Consider the following 20374-nt stretch of genomic DNA (forward strand, 5'->3'; position numbering starts at 1 on the left):
AACCGGACAATTGACCTAACAAACTGTAAGCTGCAAGTGTTCATTATTGATTCATCTGTTAATTAATTCAGTGTCCATAAAATGTCACAAAAGAGTGAACAATGCCCATCACAAAGTCTTCGAATTGTTTGTTTCGCTTGACCAACAATCCAGTAATCAAGTAAACAAGGAGCCAAAACAGAGACAAGTTGCAGATTCTCACATTTCAAAAGTCGAAGGGAAAGTTAAATAACACACCGACAGTAAGCGCGACTGTGACGCGCTTTTTAAGTTTTTCTGACAAACATGGTAGCAAACATTCGCCTGACATGGAGCGACATCTGGCTCATGCTTTTTTTTCGCTGCTTAACATTTGCTTTCTGTTTGAAAGTACTAATGACGAAAAAAAACAGCTGGGAACAAATACTGACACCCAAATTAATCGCCCAAGAAAAAGGTAAAGGTAACAAAAACACAATGGGTCTTAGTTTCAGGTGAGGGCTGTACACTGCTGAGAACGTCATTTTGAATAACCTGTTTGTTCAACCCCACATGCTGGACCGTTTAAACATTAAGACATAGATAAATTATTGTTTAGTAATCATCTGCTGATCAACTCCAGTTGCTTTAGTGCACACTTGCTGTCACTCTTCCCTCCTCTTCTCACCACGTTCTTGACCGTAAAAGCGGTGGCCTCGGCAAACGGGCCTTGGCAGTGGTCCGTCCTCTACTGAGTGCCTAATTGTTGCTCTTCTTGTAATGGTTGCCTCTCCTTTATGCAAATAAAGAATAACAGAATTCAACTGACACCGAAAGAGGAAGAAGAGGGAAAAAAAATAAAGAAATGCGCGGCGAGTCCAAAGCGATCGTGCTGAGTGGAAACAGGTGATAGTGTAGACAAGAGGCAAGGGGAGAGACTGAGAACGCATTTAAATCAAAGATAAGGGACGGGTATATGGACGGGAGGGAGGGAGCGCGAGCCTGGGTCGCGGAGGGGTGGAGAGGAGTACGGAGGGGAAGAGGAAGCTCTGCGCTGTGCCAGTAGGAAGGGTTTGTTCCTCAGTGAGATACAGGAGACAGTGTCAACACACACGCTGTGCTCAATATAGCTACTGTCACACAGCCAGGCATACCTCTCTCTCCTTTCCAGCCTGACACTTGCACCTTCCTGAACACCCCTCCTGCCTCGCTCACGTTCCCCCCCCCCCCCACCCTCCACCCCTCCCCCCGCCATCTGAACAGGTTACATTCTTCCTTTTCCCTCCCCTCTCAGTCCTCCCCCACGGCCTCTGTCCATCAATGTCACATCCCCGGAGCTAAATTAACTGATCTCCCTTCCTTTGCTCTTTCTCCCCTCGCCTCTCCCCTTCGCTCTCTGTATATATTACAGGCTTGACACCCTGCCAGACATTGGTTTAATATAACACACATTCTCTGTGCCTTCCACCCGCTCTCAAATTACCCTCTCTTTCCAACTCCCACCACCCCGCTTTCATATGGGCACTGGCCGCTTGCTTTTTCCATACTTTACCCGCCGCAAAAGGAGCTTTTTGTTCTTGAATAGCTCCCTCATTGCCATGGTAATCCAACAGAAAGAGAGTGTGGTTTCTCTGTCTCGGGCCTCGCAGATGAAAATAGTAAGTTTCTTCAAGTGGCCCTGAATCTTAGAAATCAGTCAGTGCTGTCATGAACAAGGCAGATGTTTATATCTATATCTATATCTATATTTATATCTATATCTATATCTATATATATGGATGTGTGTATAAATGTCACAGCCACTTCCCGCATTTGTCGTCCCCCCTCTTCTTCCAGGTGGCCCTCTCTCTGTTTTGCCATCTCAGCCTTCCCCCTGATCCCCCTCTTCCTCTGTCTCACTTGTCCTCCAACGTCACCCCTCGCCACCCCCTTTCCTTCCCTCCTCCACCACCTCACCACTTGCTGTGGTAATCCCATTACTCATGTGCGACTACCAGCTGGGGAAAAGAGAGGGAGGGAGGAAGGGAGAATGTGGACAGAGGATAACTGTGTCGAGGCCCCGGGTCTCAACTAGACGGTTGGACACTCCGGGTGTTTTTTTTCGAACTCGGCTCTTTAGAAGGGGAGAAAATATTGATTGACATCGGAAAAAAAACGTGTTCAACTTAGACCCCTTTCGACCCTGTTTGGGGGTGAGGAGGGAGTAAAAGAGAGGCAGAGAGGCAGGAGAGGGTGATATCTGGCTGTGTCTCCTGACGGTTGGACTGGCAAGCTTGAAAATAAACAAGTTCTTTGATGACAAAGAGCCCATTGACTCTCTTATTCCCTCTCTCTCTCTCTCTCTCCCACTCCTTATTCTCCACAGCTTTGCTCTCTTTTCCTCTCTCTCTGTCCTTTTCTGCTTTTGCCGTTTCGAAAGGGGTGAGGTTTTGAGGGGCGAGTGCGGTGTGGTGCGTGTGTGAGCGGAGGGGGTGGGGGGGAGCATTAACCGCCACCCTGCTGCACTTGTTGTCCCCTCAGCTGCCGGCTTTTCCTTTCATCCGGTCTGCTCTCACCCCACACGCCTTTTATTCCGGCGACCCGTCTTCCCTTCATCTTATGTAAGATCGTTTGCAAGACATCAAGTCAAACATAATTGAAGCGTTCTCGGGGAATAGGTGAATGAATGAAGGAGAGCCAGAGAAGAGCAGAGTTGAGGAGGGAGTGAGCGTGTGCACGTGCACGTCTGCGTGCGTGTGCGTTCATTCACGTCATCAGTGGTATGAATCACATGCGCTATGTACATATTACACCTCTGCTGGTTGTTTAACGCCCTGTCCAGGAATTATAATCCTGCCTGGCTTCCACTGGTTGTTGAAATCGGTGCTCTGCGTGCACATGCATTGTGTGTGTATGTGTTTGTGTGTCTGTGTTGCCTGTGGTGGCACTGGTTAGTGGGCTACCACACCCATTGTCCACGGTAATTACACTGACCCGAGCCATCTGTGTTGTAGAGGCACAGACTAGAAGAAACCGGTGTGTGTGTGTGTGTTTGTGCTGTTGTGGATGGTATACCATGAAGTTACACCACTGAAGTCTGTACACTAACTTATAAAAAACAGTAGGTGATTATTTGGCACAGATCTCAGTCTTCCTGTCCTTTTTTTAATTTCTTTTTTTTTTTTTACCAGGGATGACACATCCTTCAGCTCGCATAACAGAAAGAATGGAAAGGATGGGGGGGTGGGTGAGGGTTTCAATCTATAGGGAAGATATCTGGGGATGTTCACACCCGCACCCGCCCAACTGCGTTCACAGGCTCTCCAGTGACAAAATCTCTGCTCTCCCTTTCATTCTCTCTGTCTTTCTCTGCGGAGCGTCTGTCTGTCACTACGATTAGGGACGGACGTAGTCACATAAAGCACGCAGGGGATGAAAAAGGGCGGGATGGGAGATAGAGGGAGTTACACATGATGTGGAACCAATAGGACAAGGCTCTTCTGTGATACACCCTGTTTGTCAAATGGATCATCAAGTTCTCTCGCCAAGATTCAGCCGGCTCTAATTTTATGGTCAAAAACATGTGATGACTCAAAACACGAGATGTGAAAAATGCACTGCAGATGTTGGAAACTGACCTGAAGTTTGGAACAATCAATATCAAATATTAAACCTGATCATTCTGATCATTTTAGAGAATATTTAAGGGCTTTTATTTTAATTTTTTGATGCATTTTGGTCACATCAGCCAAAGCGATCAGACATACTTAGTCTGTCCATACCTGAAATAATTATTTTGTGCATTGCGCTGACATTTGTCTGCCATGATAACTGCAAAGTTACTGGGAATGTTTTCTATGGGAGCTGAGAGCTGCTGTGCTTGCAAATATTTTCTAATGCCGTTATCTCAAGATCATGAGTTAATTATCTAATTATCTAAGAAAGCAAGCTTTGCTATCTCATGATAACCAACCTGCTATCACAAGAAAAACAAAAGATTGTTTCCTTTTATTACTTATAATGTTCATTGGAGATCAGAATTGCCACGCCAGCACACAAAAAAGGCATCTTGACAACTGTAGCAACAGAGCTGAACTGGAAATATTTGAGTTGTCCACTGAATTTAAACGTAATCCTTATGCTTCATTAAGGCATTCAACCTTTATTTATATCTCGAAAAATAACTTTCGATGATGTCAAGATCACAAATAGATGACGAACAGAACAATGAACATCATCGCAGAGCTTATAAACAGAATTGGTACATTAAAATGATAACAGATAACAAGTACTATGACAGAATACCAGTGAAATGGAAAAAGGTACTTGAAAATGATGTGAAACTGCAAGCAAACAAACACGACAAAATACAAATAAAACTGAAGTGCATAAAAACTAAATGGGAGACGACTGTACAGGACATCACGTAGTGAAAAACAGTAATACTCAAATGCTGAGTAGGTCAACATCAAAGTCTTGAACTGATAATGCAAGTGACCTCATATCAATGTCATCACGAGGGAAAACCTTCTTACTATAAATGGTTTACATGCTTCATGTGGTTAATTATGAAACTCTCAAGAAATCAAGACAAAGTAATAAATGCAGCAGTGGCAGTTCTGAGCTTCCCCTTTCTTTTTCTCCAAAAAAGAACAACAGCTAAAAAAAACAAATGCATTAATCGGCAACCGCGCAAAACAATGAGATCCTCAGTTATAACTTCATTAAAGATGAACCCAAAACTTTTGGGTTGGTTTGTCAGCAGCATTTCACAAAAATTACCAAACGGATTTCCATGAACTTGGATGGAGGATGAGTCTCGGTCCAGAGCAGAGCCCATTAACTTTTGCTGCAGATCTGGATAAAGGAACTGATTCTTCAGCATTGCATGATTTTACATTTTCAGCATACATCCATCAAGACCCAACAGTCCCCTCCTGTTCTCGCTCATAGATACCAGCCAACCCCATCCGCTTGACTTTTTTTTTTTTTGTTTGCATCAAGATCCATGCATCATTAACACAGATATCTACAAAAATGTGGAAAAAATCTTAGAAGGTTTGTAGAATTATGTTTAGTAGTTTCTGGATAATCTTCCTGACAACAAACAAACAAACAGACATGCGCTCTACTGGCTATTCCAGTTTTGCTTTGATTTTCAAAGGAAGATCATGATTGTACAAAGCAATCAGAGCAATAGAGTACATTCTTATACATTCCCTGCCATAAACCTTGAGCTGGTAGCTCGAATAATGACCTAAGGAGAGAAAGTGAGTGATGAGTGTGAGGGAGGGAGAGAGAGAGAGGCAGGCACGGAGAGGTGGCAGAGGATGGAGCAGGAGGAGGAATAGAAGAGGTGTGAGCGCGAGGGAGGACCGACGGACATATGGATGGATGAGTGGTGAAAGACGACAGGACTGCAACGGATGGAGTGGCAGAAAAAGTACAGAGGGAATGGGGGGGAGAGAAAACAGGAGAGGTGGATAAACAGCCAGAGAGAGGGAGGAGGAGGAGGAGGAGAACGGGAGGGTGTTGAGTGAAGCCCGGCGTTTATCGTTTGTTCAAAATGTACTGTGCTGTAGATTTGTCTGTAAATGTCATCTCCTGTGCTTGAGTTACAATAGAGTGTCACGCACATATAAATACACACAGACTATCAAAGAGGAGAAGCCATTTGTCCACCCGGCACTTAATCGCAAAATCACTCCTCTTGTCCCTGCTTTGATTTCTTCTCTCTCATCTCTCCCTCTGCGTGAAGAGCCCTGGGGCCGCTGAAGAGCTCTTCACCTCAGCCAGAAACATACACATCAGAAAAACGGGAAAATGACAGATATGTGGCGGATGCATGCCAAAACACATGACAGCACATCAGAGACGGCGACAAACAGAGAAACAGGGGAACAGTGCAACTCTCTTGTTCCCAGCTGATTGCCCTATTGTGTGAGAAAATGCCACGCAGCTCCGTCCAGAGGTTTTTCCTGCTCTGAGGACGGAGAAGACAGGAAAACAGCTTCCTGAACGTGAAGGTTCAGCATCCAATTTAGATGCTCGTTTTTGCCTCGTTTTGGTCCAGTTTCTTATCGGGCAGAGCAGAGAGGGTTTCCTGAGCCTGTTAGAGAATGGCCAGCGAAGGGAGGAGAAATCCTGTTTGTAAATCAAACCACAGGGGCACTGCTGCTGTCAGGGGACTGTGTTGACTTTGTTTTACTACCGCTGTCTTATCCTGTTGACAAGGCCAGGCAGCATCACCGATGTAACACAGCGCAAAAAACAAAAAAAAATGCACAAAGACGCACACAATCCCATGCCCCAGGTGTCGATGTACAAGAAGTCAAAAGAGGAGATGCACTTCAGCTCCCATGTGTGACGCCTCACCCACTCATATGCGCTTATTGATAACACATGGCAGCTTTGTATCAGCGGCACGTGAGGAAGCAGAAGGTCAGCGTGTTCGAGGTGACAGGAAACAAGTCGGGGCAATGACACAGGTCCTCTCAATCAACCAGGGCGTGCTGAGCATCGATCAAGTGGAAGAGTTGCGTACGGAAATGACCGGATGTCTCTGTGCTAATGCACGCTCTGGGTCACTGTGTATGTGTGACTGTGAGTTAAAAGGGCAGATACAGTTGGCTGCACTGTGAAAAAGAGGAAAAGGGAGTTAGTGCTGCACAAGAGAGGAACAGGATGCAGGTTCATATTCAAATTAACCACAGGGTTTTTTTTTCTTTTTTTTTTCTCTAACTTTGTTGATTTATGGTCGTTTAGTTTTTGGTCTACACTGCTTTGATCTAAGGCCCACGCATTTCGGTAGAAATTAAAATAAATATAAAGATGGTTGCTGGTGTGGGCGTAGTTATGAATAGTTCTACTGTTTTGTCAACTTTTCCATTTTTAACTTGTATTCGCTCACAGGGTACAGGTAACGCTTTTCATAGGTATTGGTATTACTATTTTCGTCATCTGAAACAGGTCCTGAGACCGTTGTGACACTCTAATGAACTCTGTGATGCACTGTTGTTGTCACTAGAATGTGACTGGATGAAGACATGAACTTCAAGTGAGATATCTTGTCCCAAGAACGAGTTGATACTATGCTTTTACTTCCAAAACGTAAAGATAAAAAGTTTTACAATCACAGAGGAGAGAAGAAATGATCCAGATAATCTCAGTTGTCGCAGTTTAATTCTTTGCCAGTTTGACTCATGGGTTAATCGGCTAATGTCTGCAACTCAGCAACTGGCAGCAGATAGCTACATCTTTATCACTTCTGTGTTTAATCATGGGAAAACCTTCAAATTAAGGTCGAAGGTCGACGCTTCAACATTACAGCTCTGGGAAAAAGATGATTAAAAAAGACATTTACTGCTGATGTGTATGGTATTTTTGACCACTAACAACTCTGTAGTTCAATTCAAACATCCCCATACAAGACAAATAGGAAATACTCATGTTTGCATAGATTTTTCAGGGAAATTAAATATATGTGCTTTTAAGAATGCATAGGGATAAAACTTTGGTAAAACACTATTCGAAGCTGTTTCATTTCAAAATCTGCTGGAAGCAAGATGTCTCATACTTCACCAAGAGGTCTGGAAGGTTCAAGGTTGCACATCACCTGTTGCGCTGGACCATGATTGATGTTTATGATGTTACCGGAAACGTCTGCGGATTTCAAGAGAATATGAAAGAAAAATCCCCCCATTTGGCAGATGAATTTTGAAAACAGCCTTCGAGGGTTAAACACACATCTTTCTGCCCAGTGGAGATCCATCACCCAGGTAACTCCACACATTTTTGGGTGAAGGTGGAGTTAAGGTTTCTGAATGCAGATGCTTTTGCTTTAGATGTATTTCTTCTGACTAAAGGAACAGAGCTCTCATCACCACAGTTACACCTACAGCGTGGCTTACTTGATCCGATATGCAGTAATACTGAGTTTAAATTTCCTGTTTTCAGCGCTAATCACTAACTGACGCTTTCATATTTAATTTTCTGGTTTAATAAGTGTAATTATCCTCGTATGAAAGGGCCTAATTAGAACCATAACCCCTGATTGACGCAAATGTACACCGTGAGCCGAGCCGCTCTCGGGGCCTCTCTCGAATCGCAGGACTCGGATGTGACGTCACCACGGCAGCGCGCTGTGGCGGTCTCCACGGCAACGCCGCGTGCTGCAATGACGCCAGCTCAGGCCCCGGCTCGTGGTGAGTGGGCGTGACTCGCCACGTTAGCCCCCCCTTCTCCACCGTCAGTGTGGGCGGGCCCCGCTCAGAAGAGAGCGAGCGAAACACGACACCCCGAGGACGGAGAGAGGCACGGGGGGGAGGAGAGACTACTGCTGAATGGTGTGAGAGTGAGTGGAGAACTTAAAAAAGTCTGTAAAAGAAAGAGAGGTTCCGCTCTGGCGTTAAATTTCTGTCAAAGAAGTGAAGGAGCTTTGCGGTGGAGGGATGTCAAACAGCGACGAAGATGCGGTTGAGACGGAGTAAAGAGCTCACGGACAGTTAGCGAGAGAACTTGTTCAAAGAGAGAGAAAGGCTTTTCGGCTGGCTCGGCTCGGGACGGTTGGCCGTTTTCCGCCGCAACTTAAGCAGATTTCAGCGCTGCGAATTTACGGCAAGAGAAGCGAGGACCAGCAGCGAGGGTCCTGACCGCTCAGCTCCGTTGGAAAAAGAGAGCCGTTTGGTCGGTTTGGTCGGTTGGCGGAGAGCCGGAGAAACGGACCGAGAGAGCGCGGCGACTCTAAAGGAGAGAGCCGCTGAAGCACTTCGCTCCAAAAAAAAAAAAGTTTGCCGTGTATCTTCACCTAGTTTTCCAGATTGGGAACTCGAGGGGGAGGAAGAGGCCGAGAGACTGACTTTTCTTTCCACAAGCAACTTTCGTGGAATTCATCTTTTGTTTTTTAGTTGTTTTTTTTTCAGCAACTTTAGCTGTCTTGCGTAGCAGCTAAAGCAGAGAGAATGAAAACACCGGGAGACAGTGGTAAGTTTGTGTGACTCTTGCTCTGATTTTTTTTTCCACCATTGTCTTTCTTGTTTACTTGTCGTCGGCAAAGCTAACAGTAACTGCACAGCAGACTAATGAACGAGACAGATAGTTATCTGCACCCGCCTCCAGTTGAATAACGCGACGAAGACCTGTTGATTTTAGTTGCACAGGTTAAGTGTAGTAGTCCGTGGTTTAGTTCGCTGGATACGATTGTAAAAATCTGGTGCAGGTTTAGTACAGTACTCCGGTTCAAGAGGAAGTGGTTGAACTACTGTACAGTTGTTACAGCGACATCCTCCGTGTCACCCTGACAACCTAATTTCACCATCCAGCACCTTTCAGAGAACAGACTGAAAATCCCAGAAGCATTGTGCGATTGTGTTTTTGTACACAGAGAGAGATGTTTGACGTGTATATAACTTCTCGAACACTCTCCTCCTGGTGGTGGTGTTGATGAGGTGATTGGATCTGGCTAGGAGCACACGGAGCAAGCTGATATTAACCCACTAACTGTGAGCACACATTTGTTATGTACTTGGCCTGTCAGCATATTGAAGTGAGAGCAGGGGGGATTTCCAGTAGTCAGCTGAGGTCTCTGTGTCATTTTGTCTAATTCCTGAAATGCTTGCATAAGTTTGCTCTTGCTCCCCTTCACTGGAAGACAACCATGTCTTTTCTAAAGAAAGGAGGAAGTGGAAGTAAAATAATTTGTGCCAGCTTTTCAGTTCATTGTCTCTGATGTCAGTGATAATCTGCCTGACACAACAAAACTAAATTTAGGCCCAGTGGATAACATCTGAAAGTGTGCAACAGTCATTTATTGACTCTGTGTAAAACAAAATATACATATTTAATCTTTTTTTATTCCTGAGAGATCAATGTGATGACATTCTATGCAGTTGCTGGTAAGCATTTGGCATAGTGCTGTGTGTAAACTGTGGCGGACCCTTTTCCACTTGGGACGCTCTCCTCCCTTCCCCCACCCTGTCCCCTTTCCTGACTCCCGCTGCACCCAGCCTCAGCCCATCAACCCCTCAGCCCTCCACATTCCTGCACACACACACCCACTCCCTGCAGCGGCCCTGAAGGAGGCTGCCATGACATCACACCACATCCCACCACAAGTAGCCCTTTTATTACAAGGAATCCAGTGTTTGTGTGGCACTACACATTTATTTTGCTCGGGTTATGGGATTGATATCTCCAATTTGTGTTTGTCTGTTTGTCATTTGTCCAGTAAAGGTACAGAATATGAACTAGTCCAGCTGTAGTGTGGATGGTGTAAACTGTGTGCTGCCATTTAGAAAGTCAGTTTGGCATTATTTTTTTCAGATATTGTCTGGTCCATAGTTAAACACAAGATAGTAGAAAATTACTTTTACAATTTCCTTGACTCCAAGGTGACAGTCTAAATCCCAAAGAGGTTCAGTATATGGTAAAACAAGACAAACAAAACCAGCAAATCTTTACATTTAAGAAGCTGGAATCAGCAAACGTCAATCATCAATAATCAAAAAAGTTTCAGATTAATTAACTAATCATTTCAGCTCTAATAGAAGAGCAAACAGCCTCTTGCCCCATGTGAAGATATAACCTCTTTTAAGTTATTTGTCTGTTATCAAAATAACATTAAATTAATTCCCTTGATTAACTAATTGATTAATCCTTGGTAAATATAGAAACTCAATCTCTGAGGAGTTGACTAACAACAATCTGATTTTATAACAGCACCTTTCAACAGTTGAGTTATTGAACTGGTTAATCCACAGTGCTTTCCTTATCTGTCTGATCTCCTGCTGTTGCTGAAATCAGGACACAAGTTTTAACCCCTTAACCTGTGTAAATCTCATCGTTCAGAGGGAGCACATTTCTTGAATGCAGAAGGATGTAATGGCACTTGGATGTGTGTAGGATAAAAAATGTAATCATCCCTTCCTCAGATGTTTGGTGATGTAGGATTATGTCCCATACGGTAATCTATGGAGCTATGAAGCTTACCTCCTTTCTCTCAGTCATCGACCATACACTTCCCCTTGCACTCCTGTTTTCTACAGTCATTTCATTAGCCTGAATAGATGATAGAAAATTGATGCGATGATGCAGGAAATGGCGGGACTAAAGCTGCATCTGTTGGTTTTGTGGTGTTGGAAAGTGTCTGATCTAGTTTCTGTTTCTGTATAATTACAGCTGTTTACCTGGTCTGGTTGTGTTTGATGTAGTCGGGGGATGAAGGAAAAGTATTCTACAGGTTGCATTATTCGGCAAACAGGCATTTGGTGGTCACCGTCATATGTCCACCTTTTTGTGCACCTCAAAGGCTGTGCTAATGATTGATTAAGCTCTGGTGATAAGGACTTACACACACAATAATAATAACTTGCCTATTGTATGTCACTCCCTTCTTAATATGTTATCTACACCCCCACCACACACTTTGTACTTTGTATTACACTCGTTTTCCTCCATCCCTCCCAAAGGGTTGCAATTTTTCTTCTACCACCTCTGTCATTCTTTTTTCTCTCTGACGGGATAAGGACTGGTGTGTGTCTTTGTGTGATGGAATTGCATAGTGGGACCCCTGGCTCTGGAGTGGCCATTGTGTGTGTGTGTGTGTGGAGTGTTGGACAATGGTGGGAGTGGGGCAGGCCTTGGGGCTGATTGTGTATGGACTTGCGGGGCCAGGGACCTCTCATTGTACTCATAATGGTGCAGAGTAGCTCATAGTTTGGTGGTGCTTTTGACAAGTGAAGAGACCACACTTCTGCGTGTGTGTTTGAGAAAGAGAGGGAAACAAGTGTATGGTAAATTTGGGCATCCAAGTCTATTTTCCATCGGTCATTAAACTACGTAGTTTAATGAGGATTGTTTTGTGCGGCTTCACCAGAGTGACTGACGCACCATTTATTCTAGACGCACACACAGTCACACATACAGTCCTGCCTTGTGATGTGGCAGGGCGGGAGACAAAAGGGTAGATTGTGAGCAAGGAATCGAGAGGGAAAATTTCACCTTTTCCCTGTGTGGGTTTATGTGTGCAATTGCGAGCATATGCTTTTCAATCTCGACACACAGCCACTGTGATGATAAGCACAGTGATTAGCCTTATCTGTGAAAACTCCCTCGCAGTGCTGACCACAGCAAAACCTCTACCTCCCATTATGCCAATACAGTTTTACAGCCTGGTTTATGGGACAGTGTCCTGCTGTGATCAGGCTCAGCCAACATGCTTTAAGCTTGAAACAGATGATGTTCCATAGCAAAACTTCCATCTGAAAAAGCTGGCAAATTCTGTTATGTGCTGAGAATCAACTTCGATTGCTTGTGTGAACATACCAGCTGTTTGATACACCACTAAAGCTATTAAGACAAAGTACCATTGCTGACAAAATTGTGGGGTAAAATCTCATTATATACACTTTTTTTAACTGTATTGCTTTAAGTTGTTGCTAAATATTGAATTTTACACTCAACATTATAGATATAGATTTTTATATCAAGTAGAATGAGCATTGCAGAGTGAGCGTGGCCCACTTTTCCTTGTCACGACAGTTCTTCATAAAAGTTTTGATATGGTTGTCCGTAAGGCTAAGTTGACAAATGACTTCTAGTAGAGGGGGCCTTCAGTTGTGGAAATGTCTGTATTTAGCCAGGAATGTGACCAAAGGGAACAATGTGCTCAGCCAGTCGACACTAATGGACCTCCCCACCATTAGTCCTGTGCCGCCCTTGACCAGGGAGACCAGAGAGACCACAGCCAACAAGGCTGCATTACCCTTGATAGCTCGGGTGCTTGTGACCGCTGTCCAGCTCTGGCAGCCTGTTTGCCCCCTTGCCCCAGAGACTCACACATTAACTGTGTCCATTGAGTCCTATAGATTATCGGCCTCCCAGACCTGTTTGATTGGCCGTATGGTTGTTATGTCCGACACTAAAGAGCTCCATTTAAAATGCACTTTTTACGCTGATAACAGGGCTGCAGAACTAAATGTGTCCTTAGGCCACATGTCGGTGATGTGAGTTGAGCCTAGTTTTACAGTGACGCCATTGGTTGTAGCCACAGCATGACCCCACATCAACTGTATTGGAAATTAGTCATGAATGGTAATGAGTTGGGTTTGCAAGTCTGGATGGGATGGACTGTTGACAGATAACTGTAACACTTTGACTAACCTATATGTGAGTACACAAACCAAGAACGCACACACTCGTGCACACACGCTGCTGTTTTTTATTGGAATTCTTGGACCTCCCACATTCCTGCTTAGAAGGTTAATAGTTGCCGGCTGTGTTGCATTACACATGAGGGGAAAACACAACAGTTACTATCTCTGCAAGCCTTTACTGAACACACTTACTCAGCGACTTGCAAAGGCATGCATTTATTCATATACAGACATATTTTGAATACCTCCAAAGAATGGTATGAATTAGACAATAAGAAAATAATTATTATTTTCAGAGATGGAAGGTACATTTTATTAAAGCTAGCAGCCTCAAAATGCGCACATTCCCCACCGTGCACACACACACACACACACACACACACACACACACACACACACACACGTACCAAGGTTCTCTTTTCAAATGGGTATCAAAATTCATGTTGAGAATGCAGCAGGGTGTGTTTCTGTGCGTGGATTGACCTGGACTGTTGAGCAGCTGTTTGTGTTTGCACATGCATGTGTATTGTAATGTAATATGGGGAGTTTACACAGCTACATTGTTGTAGAGGTGATTCAGAGTGAGGCGCAGAATGGCATGTTATTCTACAAGAATATCAAGTGTGTGTATATGAAGGAGACAGGGTTTTTCGGGTGGGCAGCTGTGTAAAGGTATTACTTGTGAACAAAGTGTGTACGTCGGTGCTTGTGAGTGTATGTATAACAGCTTCTTGGTGATGGCGGCGCCATTGAAACTGATCTGAGTCTGGTGACATGTGGGCCCGTGCACACACGCACACACACACACACACACACACACACACACACACACACACACACACACACACACACTAGTGAAGATCAGGTAACTCCATTTCTCTTATCCTTCCAGATGAGAGGTTTTATTTTGGATCCTCACAACACAATGACCCATCCTTTAGGTCAGAGCCTGGAGTGTCACCTTTGTGCTGGTTGGAGTATGATCAGGTTGTGCGCTGTCAAGTCCATGACAGCACTCTTTCCCTCTCTCACTCTCTCAACCCTTTCCCCTCAAACCAACACTAAACCACACCACAACCACCTGGCCTGGCCTGTTGTACGCACACACATGAACACACACGCACGCAGTAGTTCCCATAATCTTCTACTGATTCATCTGCGCCCATTAGGTGGCTGTTTTTGCCAATGGTATGGCTTGGCCCAAGTGGTGTTGTAATGTATACTCCTAATCTTCTTAGATTAACCCCAAAAATACTGGTCATGCTGAGGCCATCCTTCAGTAGGGATCCGCACACAGTGTGGGTGCTCATACATTCCTGCCAGGATCAGAACAGGACTGGACCTTCTTTGACTTAAAACTAACTCGCTTTTTAACTTTGAATATGATCTCTGTTTATTCTCTCAGTCTTGTGTATAAGGTGTGTATCTGTTATTTAAACAGACAGTTTATGAAAGTGTTAGTCTGCACTAGGGTTGCAAGTTAGTTGGTGTATAATAATCCATAATTATTGGTACAATATTGGCACTTTGGCTATATCGAATTCGAGACACATAATTTTCCTCTTTCTCTCTTGTGTGTGTAAGATGATTAAGTTATCTTGCTTAGAAACTTTAGCAGCACTGGAAATGACAACTTGCACACAGTGATTTAAACTTAATTTCTGCTTTGTGTGTGTCTGTAAGAGATCAGGCTGTCCCGCTGTCCCAGGCCCTCTGATTCGCAGAGGTGGCAAGTGGAGCTCCTAACCCCTCCATAACCCCTTAAGTCCAGTGCAGTCAGCAGACACTCCCTGCAGAAAGGCAGCAGTGTTTGAATAGTTCCTCTGGCTATTTTTATCTGGGAATCTGCCTCTGTGCTGGACCCAGGGAGCGGGGGTGGAGGGCAAATATCTAATCTAATTTCGGACGATGGGAAGTCACCAAAAGGACTTCTGTGCCACTAGCATAGTGTCGATATTTTGTGCGAGTGGCTGTGTGGTTGGCTGTCGGGTATTGAAATGCTGTCTGGCGCCAAGTTAAACTTTCTCTCTTGTCACCCTCCTCCTCTTCTCCCCTCTCTCCCTTCCCCCAATCCTCCCTTTTTTTCCCTCGCCTCTCTTTCTATCTTTCTGTCTGTCTGTCTGTCTCTCTTTCTCTCTCTCCTTTCCTGCACCCCATGTAAGGAATGCAAGATCACGTTTTGGGTTTTCTTTTCAACCAGTCTTTCCTCTTCATCTGCCTGTCTGTCTTTCGCATTGCTGGCTGCGTCTGTCTCTCTCTTTATCTCATTTCTCTCTCCCTCCATGTTCAGACCTGTTCTCTTTTGTATGTCAGAGCTCATTTTGAACTTTGAGCCAACTCATCACAGCTTATGCGAGTGAGAAAGTTATGTGCATTTTACAGGCAGGGCTTGAGGTGGGAATGCCATAAAACGCGTGTCTATGTTGGAACAAACTGCCACAAACTGTCTTTATTAAAAAGATTTAGTCTGTGACCTTTAGGCATCGTACACTTTGAATTTAATTAACACGACCTTAATGACAAGGAAACCAGCTCTTTCCTCATCTGAGCATAGATGTATTTTGTGTCACACCAGCTGGACTGTTTGGAGGTGTGTGTACTTACAGACGCCACATAATTGCTAGTCAAATTACAAACTGTGTGTCTGTGTGAAGGGAAAGTGATAAGTGGAAAGAGGACATCCTCTGCCTTTTATTAGCTCTGACTCCCTGATCTTATTTCACCCTTCTGGACAAATCCACATGTAAACACAGTCTTTTATTGTCAAGATTAAGTATGGGACAATAAAGGCTTTATCAAGGGTCGTGATGAAAATTACTCACATTAAGTTGATTTCCTTATCGTGATAATGGAGAATCGAGATAATCATGAATATCCTCCCTTGAATGACTTGGAGAAAGCTCCTTTAGTGGTTTCCTGATTTATTTTGAATTGCCTAAGCCTGTCACCATGAGTGCAAGCTCAGCTTGCAGAGTTTATCCCCCACAAAATCAAGTTAAATCAGTTGTGGGTAAATACTACAGATTCCAAACTAAAGACCAACAGCCAGCTGAGGTTACCTCTATTTATTTATATTTATTTGTGCAGGATGACCTTATGATATATGAATACTTATTAAGATTCATTCCCAAAAAAATTTAAGGTTAAAGTAATTACAGTATGTTGAAGTGCAATTTTAAGTATTTTTTTTTTTAAGATTATAGAGATAATATAATAATCATCGATCGCAATTATGTCAGACAGAAAAATGTTGACACACAAATGTTTCAGCCTAAATAAGACCAAGTGAATGCTGATAATCTACCTCCTGCTGGAAACACAGTCTTGTCACTGGATGCGGTTCTTTAGCCAGACTTCTGACTTTTCTGCCAGAAGGAACCTTTCTATGAAGTCTGTGTAGGAGACGGAGATTGTGTTTTCAGATGCACATGTCCCTGTTGGGGAGAGAAACCTTTTTAAGCATCGATTGACCCTCCCATCCTCCAATCCTCCCATCCTCTCCTCCCTCTCACTATCATTTGTGTGTCACCAATCCATGGACTAATACCCCAGTGGCAGCTCCTCTTCCATTAGCCTTCTCCTCCTCTTTCATCCTCTCTCCCCCTTCTCTCCCACTTCATGTCACCCTACTCTGTCGCTCTTTCCTTCACTGGACACCCTGATTTACCAGCCAGCATGACTCGATGACCAGATACAGCACAGTTGTCGGCTAGCAAGGCTCAAAATGTACAGGATCCCGTCGGTCAATGTCAAAATGCATCAGCAACAAGAGGCGGTCGGTGTTGGTGAAGTCGCCCTGAAAACTCCAAATATGAGCTGATAGTTAAACGAGTCCACAAGCTGGTATCGAGTGCAAGTTGGCCTCAGTGCATGTAGCAGTCCGAACATATGTTTGTACTCACACACACAAACGGCCAAGGGCTCCTTCCAAGATGTGCAGTCTCGGGCAGAAAAAAGATTGCACTCACAGCAGGACAAACATCCGACTCTATTTTTGCCCACTCGCCATCGTCCTCTTAAATGTTCATAAGACTTCCTTCCTCCAGGGCACTCGCTTTTTCTAGGCTCTCCAGGTGTGTGTCTGTGTGTTGCTATGCTTGTGTATCTGTGTGTGTGCTGTCCTGAGAGAAACTGAATAATGTATTGGATCATTGGAAAGGTATTTATAGGAAAGCAGAGTGATTAAACTTTAATGACAAAGTCGGGCATCAGTACTGCTAGTCATATAGCATATCCTCTATCACGCACACACACACACACTCCAAGCTTGAAAAATGTGTTTGTCTCATCACATATTTCTTACAGAGTTTGTCTGTCTGTGCTTTACCACTCTCCAGTCTTTAAGTGCCTTGACCCAAACATATCCATGTATCTTACTTACTCATTCACGTTTTCTATCCCAGGCACATATCTTGCATCGATTGTTTTGACTCAGACCTTTCAATTTTAAACCACAGTGTTACGCTTGGTTTAAGATTTTTGGGTTAAGTGGCCATGGTTTGGATTTTGGCTGGCCATTTTTCAGATAACCACAATGAGAGCAGGATTTTGAGTGATCCCTTCATTTTATTCAATTCATCATATCATATCATCACATCATTTGTATTTCAAAATACACAATTTCCTGGGATTGTTCAGAAAAAATAAACATCGTCTGTAAATTTTACTGACATAAATGTGTATTTTGTATCCTATAGGACTGATCTACTATTTCATTCTAACATGAGAATTTATTAAAAAAAAACTTAAAATCCAGACTCTGGTTCATGACATGAAGGTTAAGCAGCTTGCCCAGCCCCTGCTGTCTGTGTGTACATGTATGAGCGCTAGTGCCTCTTTACAGTAGCCCTGCCCTTGGTCACAATAGTTTTATCCATGTCCATTTTTAGCATCAGATGTGGCCCAGAGAAATTATGTAACAACCAAGCAGTTGCATGCGGGTGGGCGCACACACATATAGACCTACTGTACATACACACAAACACACACACACAGTGATTGTTGTTTTAGGGGATTAAAGCTTTTGATGAAGAGAACAGTGAGCTAGATCCCCTGACCAGTCACAGGGTTAGAGGGAAAAGGAAAGTAGGGAAGAACGGATCCAGAGCTGCGAGGGGATTTGCAAAGCATAAAGGGAAGGAGAGAAAAATAAAGCACTAAATGGGGACAACCAGAAGTACCACGGAGGGAAAAAAAAATGTGAAAAGTGCTTGGTCATAGGGGTTGGAGCAACTGAAATTCAAGCAAGTTGTTGTATGATGAGTGTGTTATAATACAATCTGTACAGGACATGTTAGATTATAATAGTAGTGCTCAATGTCATAGTTGAACACTTTATTCATAGGTGCTTTATGTAAGATATGATCACCTGTCAAATTCACACCCACAAATTGGGGGCAGAACATCACCACAAAGTTGGGATGTCCACCCCTATACTTATAAACAAAAAACTGCACAGTCCTTACTAAAGTCTGACAGATATATATCAATAAGATGATTTTATTGGCTTATATCGGCCTGTGAAAATATATCAGCAACGCTGTATATGATTTCCTTTTTCGTTTAGAGATTGGAATGCAATAAAAGATACTTAAGGTGATTTATACTTATTAAATTCCAACATACAAAATATGAGGACTGCAGAAGAGTTTAAACTGACTTTGTATAAATATTTGTATTGCCATATTAATTGCTGTCCTAATAATATTAATAATACAAAATATTCCAAGTGAAGTTTACTGTTTTAGTGCACTGAGAAAAATGTGTGTACATTGATAACGAAATGTTCTAAACAAAAAGTCATATATATTGCTCCCTTAAATACATTGCATTAAAATGGATAGCCATATGTTGAAAAAGGTATTACGGATGAATTATGGATGCGGTCAAACAGATTTCACTGGCATATTTTCTATAACATGATGTGTACGGTTTATAACTGCCAGCATATGCATATCTGCTTAATGATAATACTTTGTATACATGTTACCTTGGAAACAAATGAAGCATCTTTTGCCTGCCAAGAGATGCCAATCGTAAATATCACGTTCTTGACTGCAGGCTAGAGAAAGAGTGCAGAAAATGAATTGGAAGTGTTGTGACCATAATTTCAGCAAATCATTTTTTGCCCAAACCCAAACTGATATACACTAGGGTCTTTGTAGTCCCTCACACACACACACACACACACACACACACACACACACACACACACACACATCTAGCATCACACTTTGTGCACAGCTTTTTCTTCCGCTGGCCCCAAGCTAGTATCCTCACTGTTTGTGTGTGGGCGTTGTGTTAGTAGGGTTATTGTGTTCGTCTGGCCCAAGTATTAGCCGGGTTCTGTGCAAAGGTACACTCTCTCCCTTAGGTTAGTTGTGAGAGGAGGCAGAGTGCAGAGGTGTGTGTGGGAATGTGGGATCTGTGCGTGCGTGTGACTCATTGATGTCAGTGATGTGAATGTGTGTACTTGTTCCTCTGCGTAATGTTGGGTGCAGCATTAAGTTTCAATTAATTTTTTTTCTACCATCACTATCATGCATTTATGATGCAATTGCCACTATTTGGTCCACTGCAAAGGTCCACTCATTGCTGAAGGAAGGAATCCTCATGCCAACATTTCTAATGTGGCTGTTGTGGCAGTGGCTTGGATGGTTGAGGAGGTTAACATTTAAATTAAAATTGCCAAAATAAAAAGATATCCACCTGTCAGTGGTCAGTCCATTGCCAGTTGCTGGGGGTTTTGCCCTTTTGTCACAACCTCAGTAAAAAAACAAAAACAGATTATTGGTTGTGGTTAACATGGAGAAGTGGTAGGGACGTTGCTGATGCCTCTAGTTCACAATGACGAAAACAATTAGATTTTCCACAACAGTTATCTACAACTCAGTTTGTGTGTTGAAATGCATCATTGCACCAGTGCACTCTGCAACCTTTCTGGCAGAATTAAATCTCAAACAGTCATCATTTACACGCTTAAGTGATTTCAGAGGTTAAAGATTCATATTTGTCCCTCTCCAGCTTCTGTCATGATTTTATTTAGATAACACAATCGAGAAGCTAAATGTACAATAACTGAAGTACCTCTTGAATATGAATGCAGCACAATGTGCTGAACCTGATGTATTGATGTATGTGTGTAATCAAATTGGCATTGTGCAGGTGTAACTGTAAGCCAGCGCAGCTGTCATTTCGTGGGGAACCCCAGCGCTATCTTACACCTTGGACAGATGATCTGAGCCCTTTTGAATCAGCGCTCAGGACAATAGATTGTATGTATGCTG

At 43.4% G+C, this 20374-nt stretch overlaps 1 protein-coding gene across 1 annotated transcript in view; it reads left to right on the plus strand.

The window, feature by feature from the left end:
* Positions 1-8225: 8225 nt before the first annotated feature.
* The window catches only part of erfl3 (Ets2 repressor factor like 3), a 52376-nt gene continuing 40227 nt past the window's right edge, over positions 8226-20374 (plus strand). Inside the window, exon 1 of the mRNA XM_037074918.1 lies at positions 8226-8919. Within this exon, the coding sequence (XP_036930813.1) occupies positions 8898-8919 (22 nt within the window). The 5' untranslated portion in view covers positions 8226-8897. The remainder of the gene's footprint in view (positions 8920-20374) is intronic.

This window comes from Acanthopagrus latus, chromosome 17 (genome assembly GCF_904848185.1).
Source record: "Acanthopagrus latus isolate v.2019 chromosome 17, fAcaLat1.1, whole genome shotgun sequence".
Lineage (NCBI taxonomy): Eukaryota > Metazoa > Chordata > Actinopteri > Spariformes > Sparidae > Acanthopagrus > Acanthopagrus latus.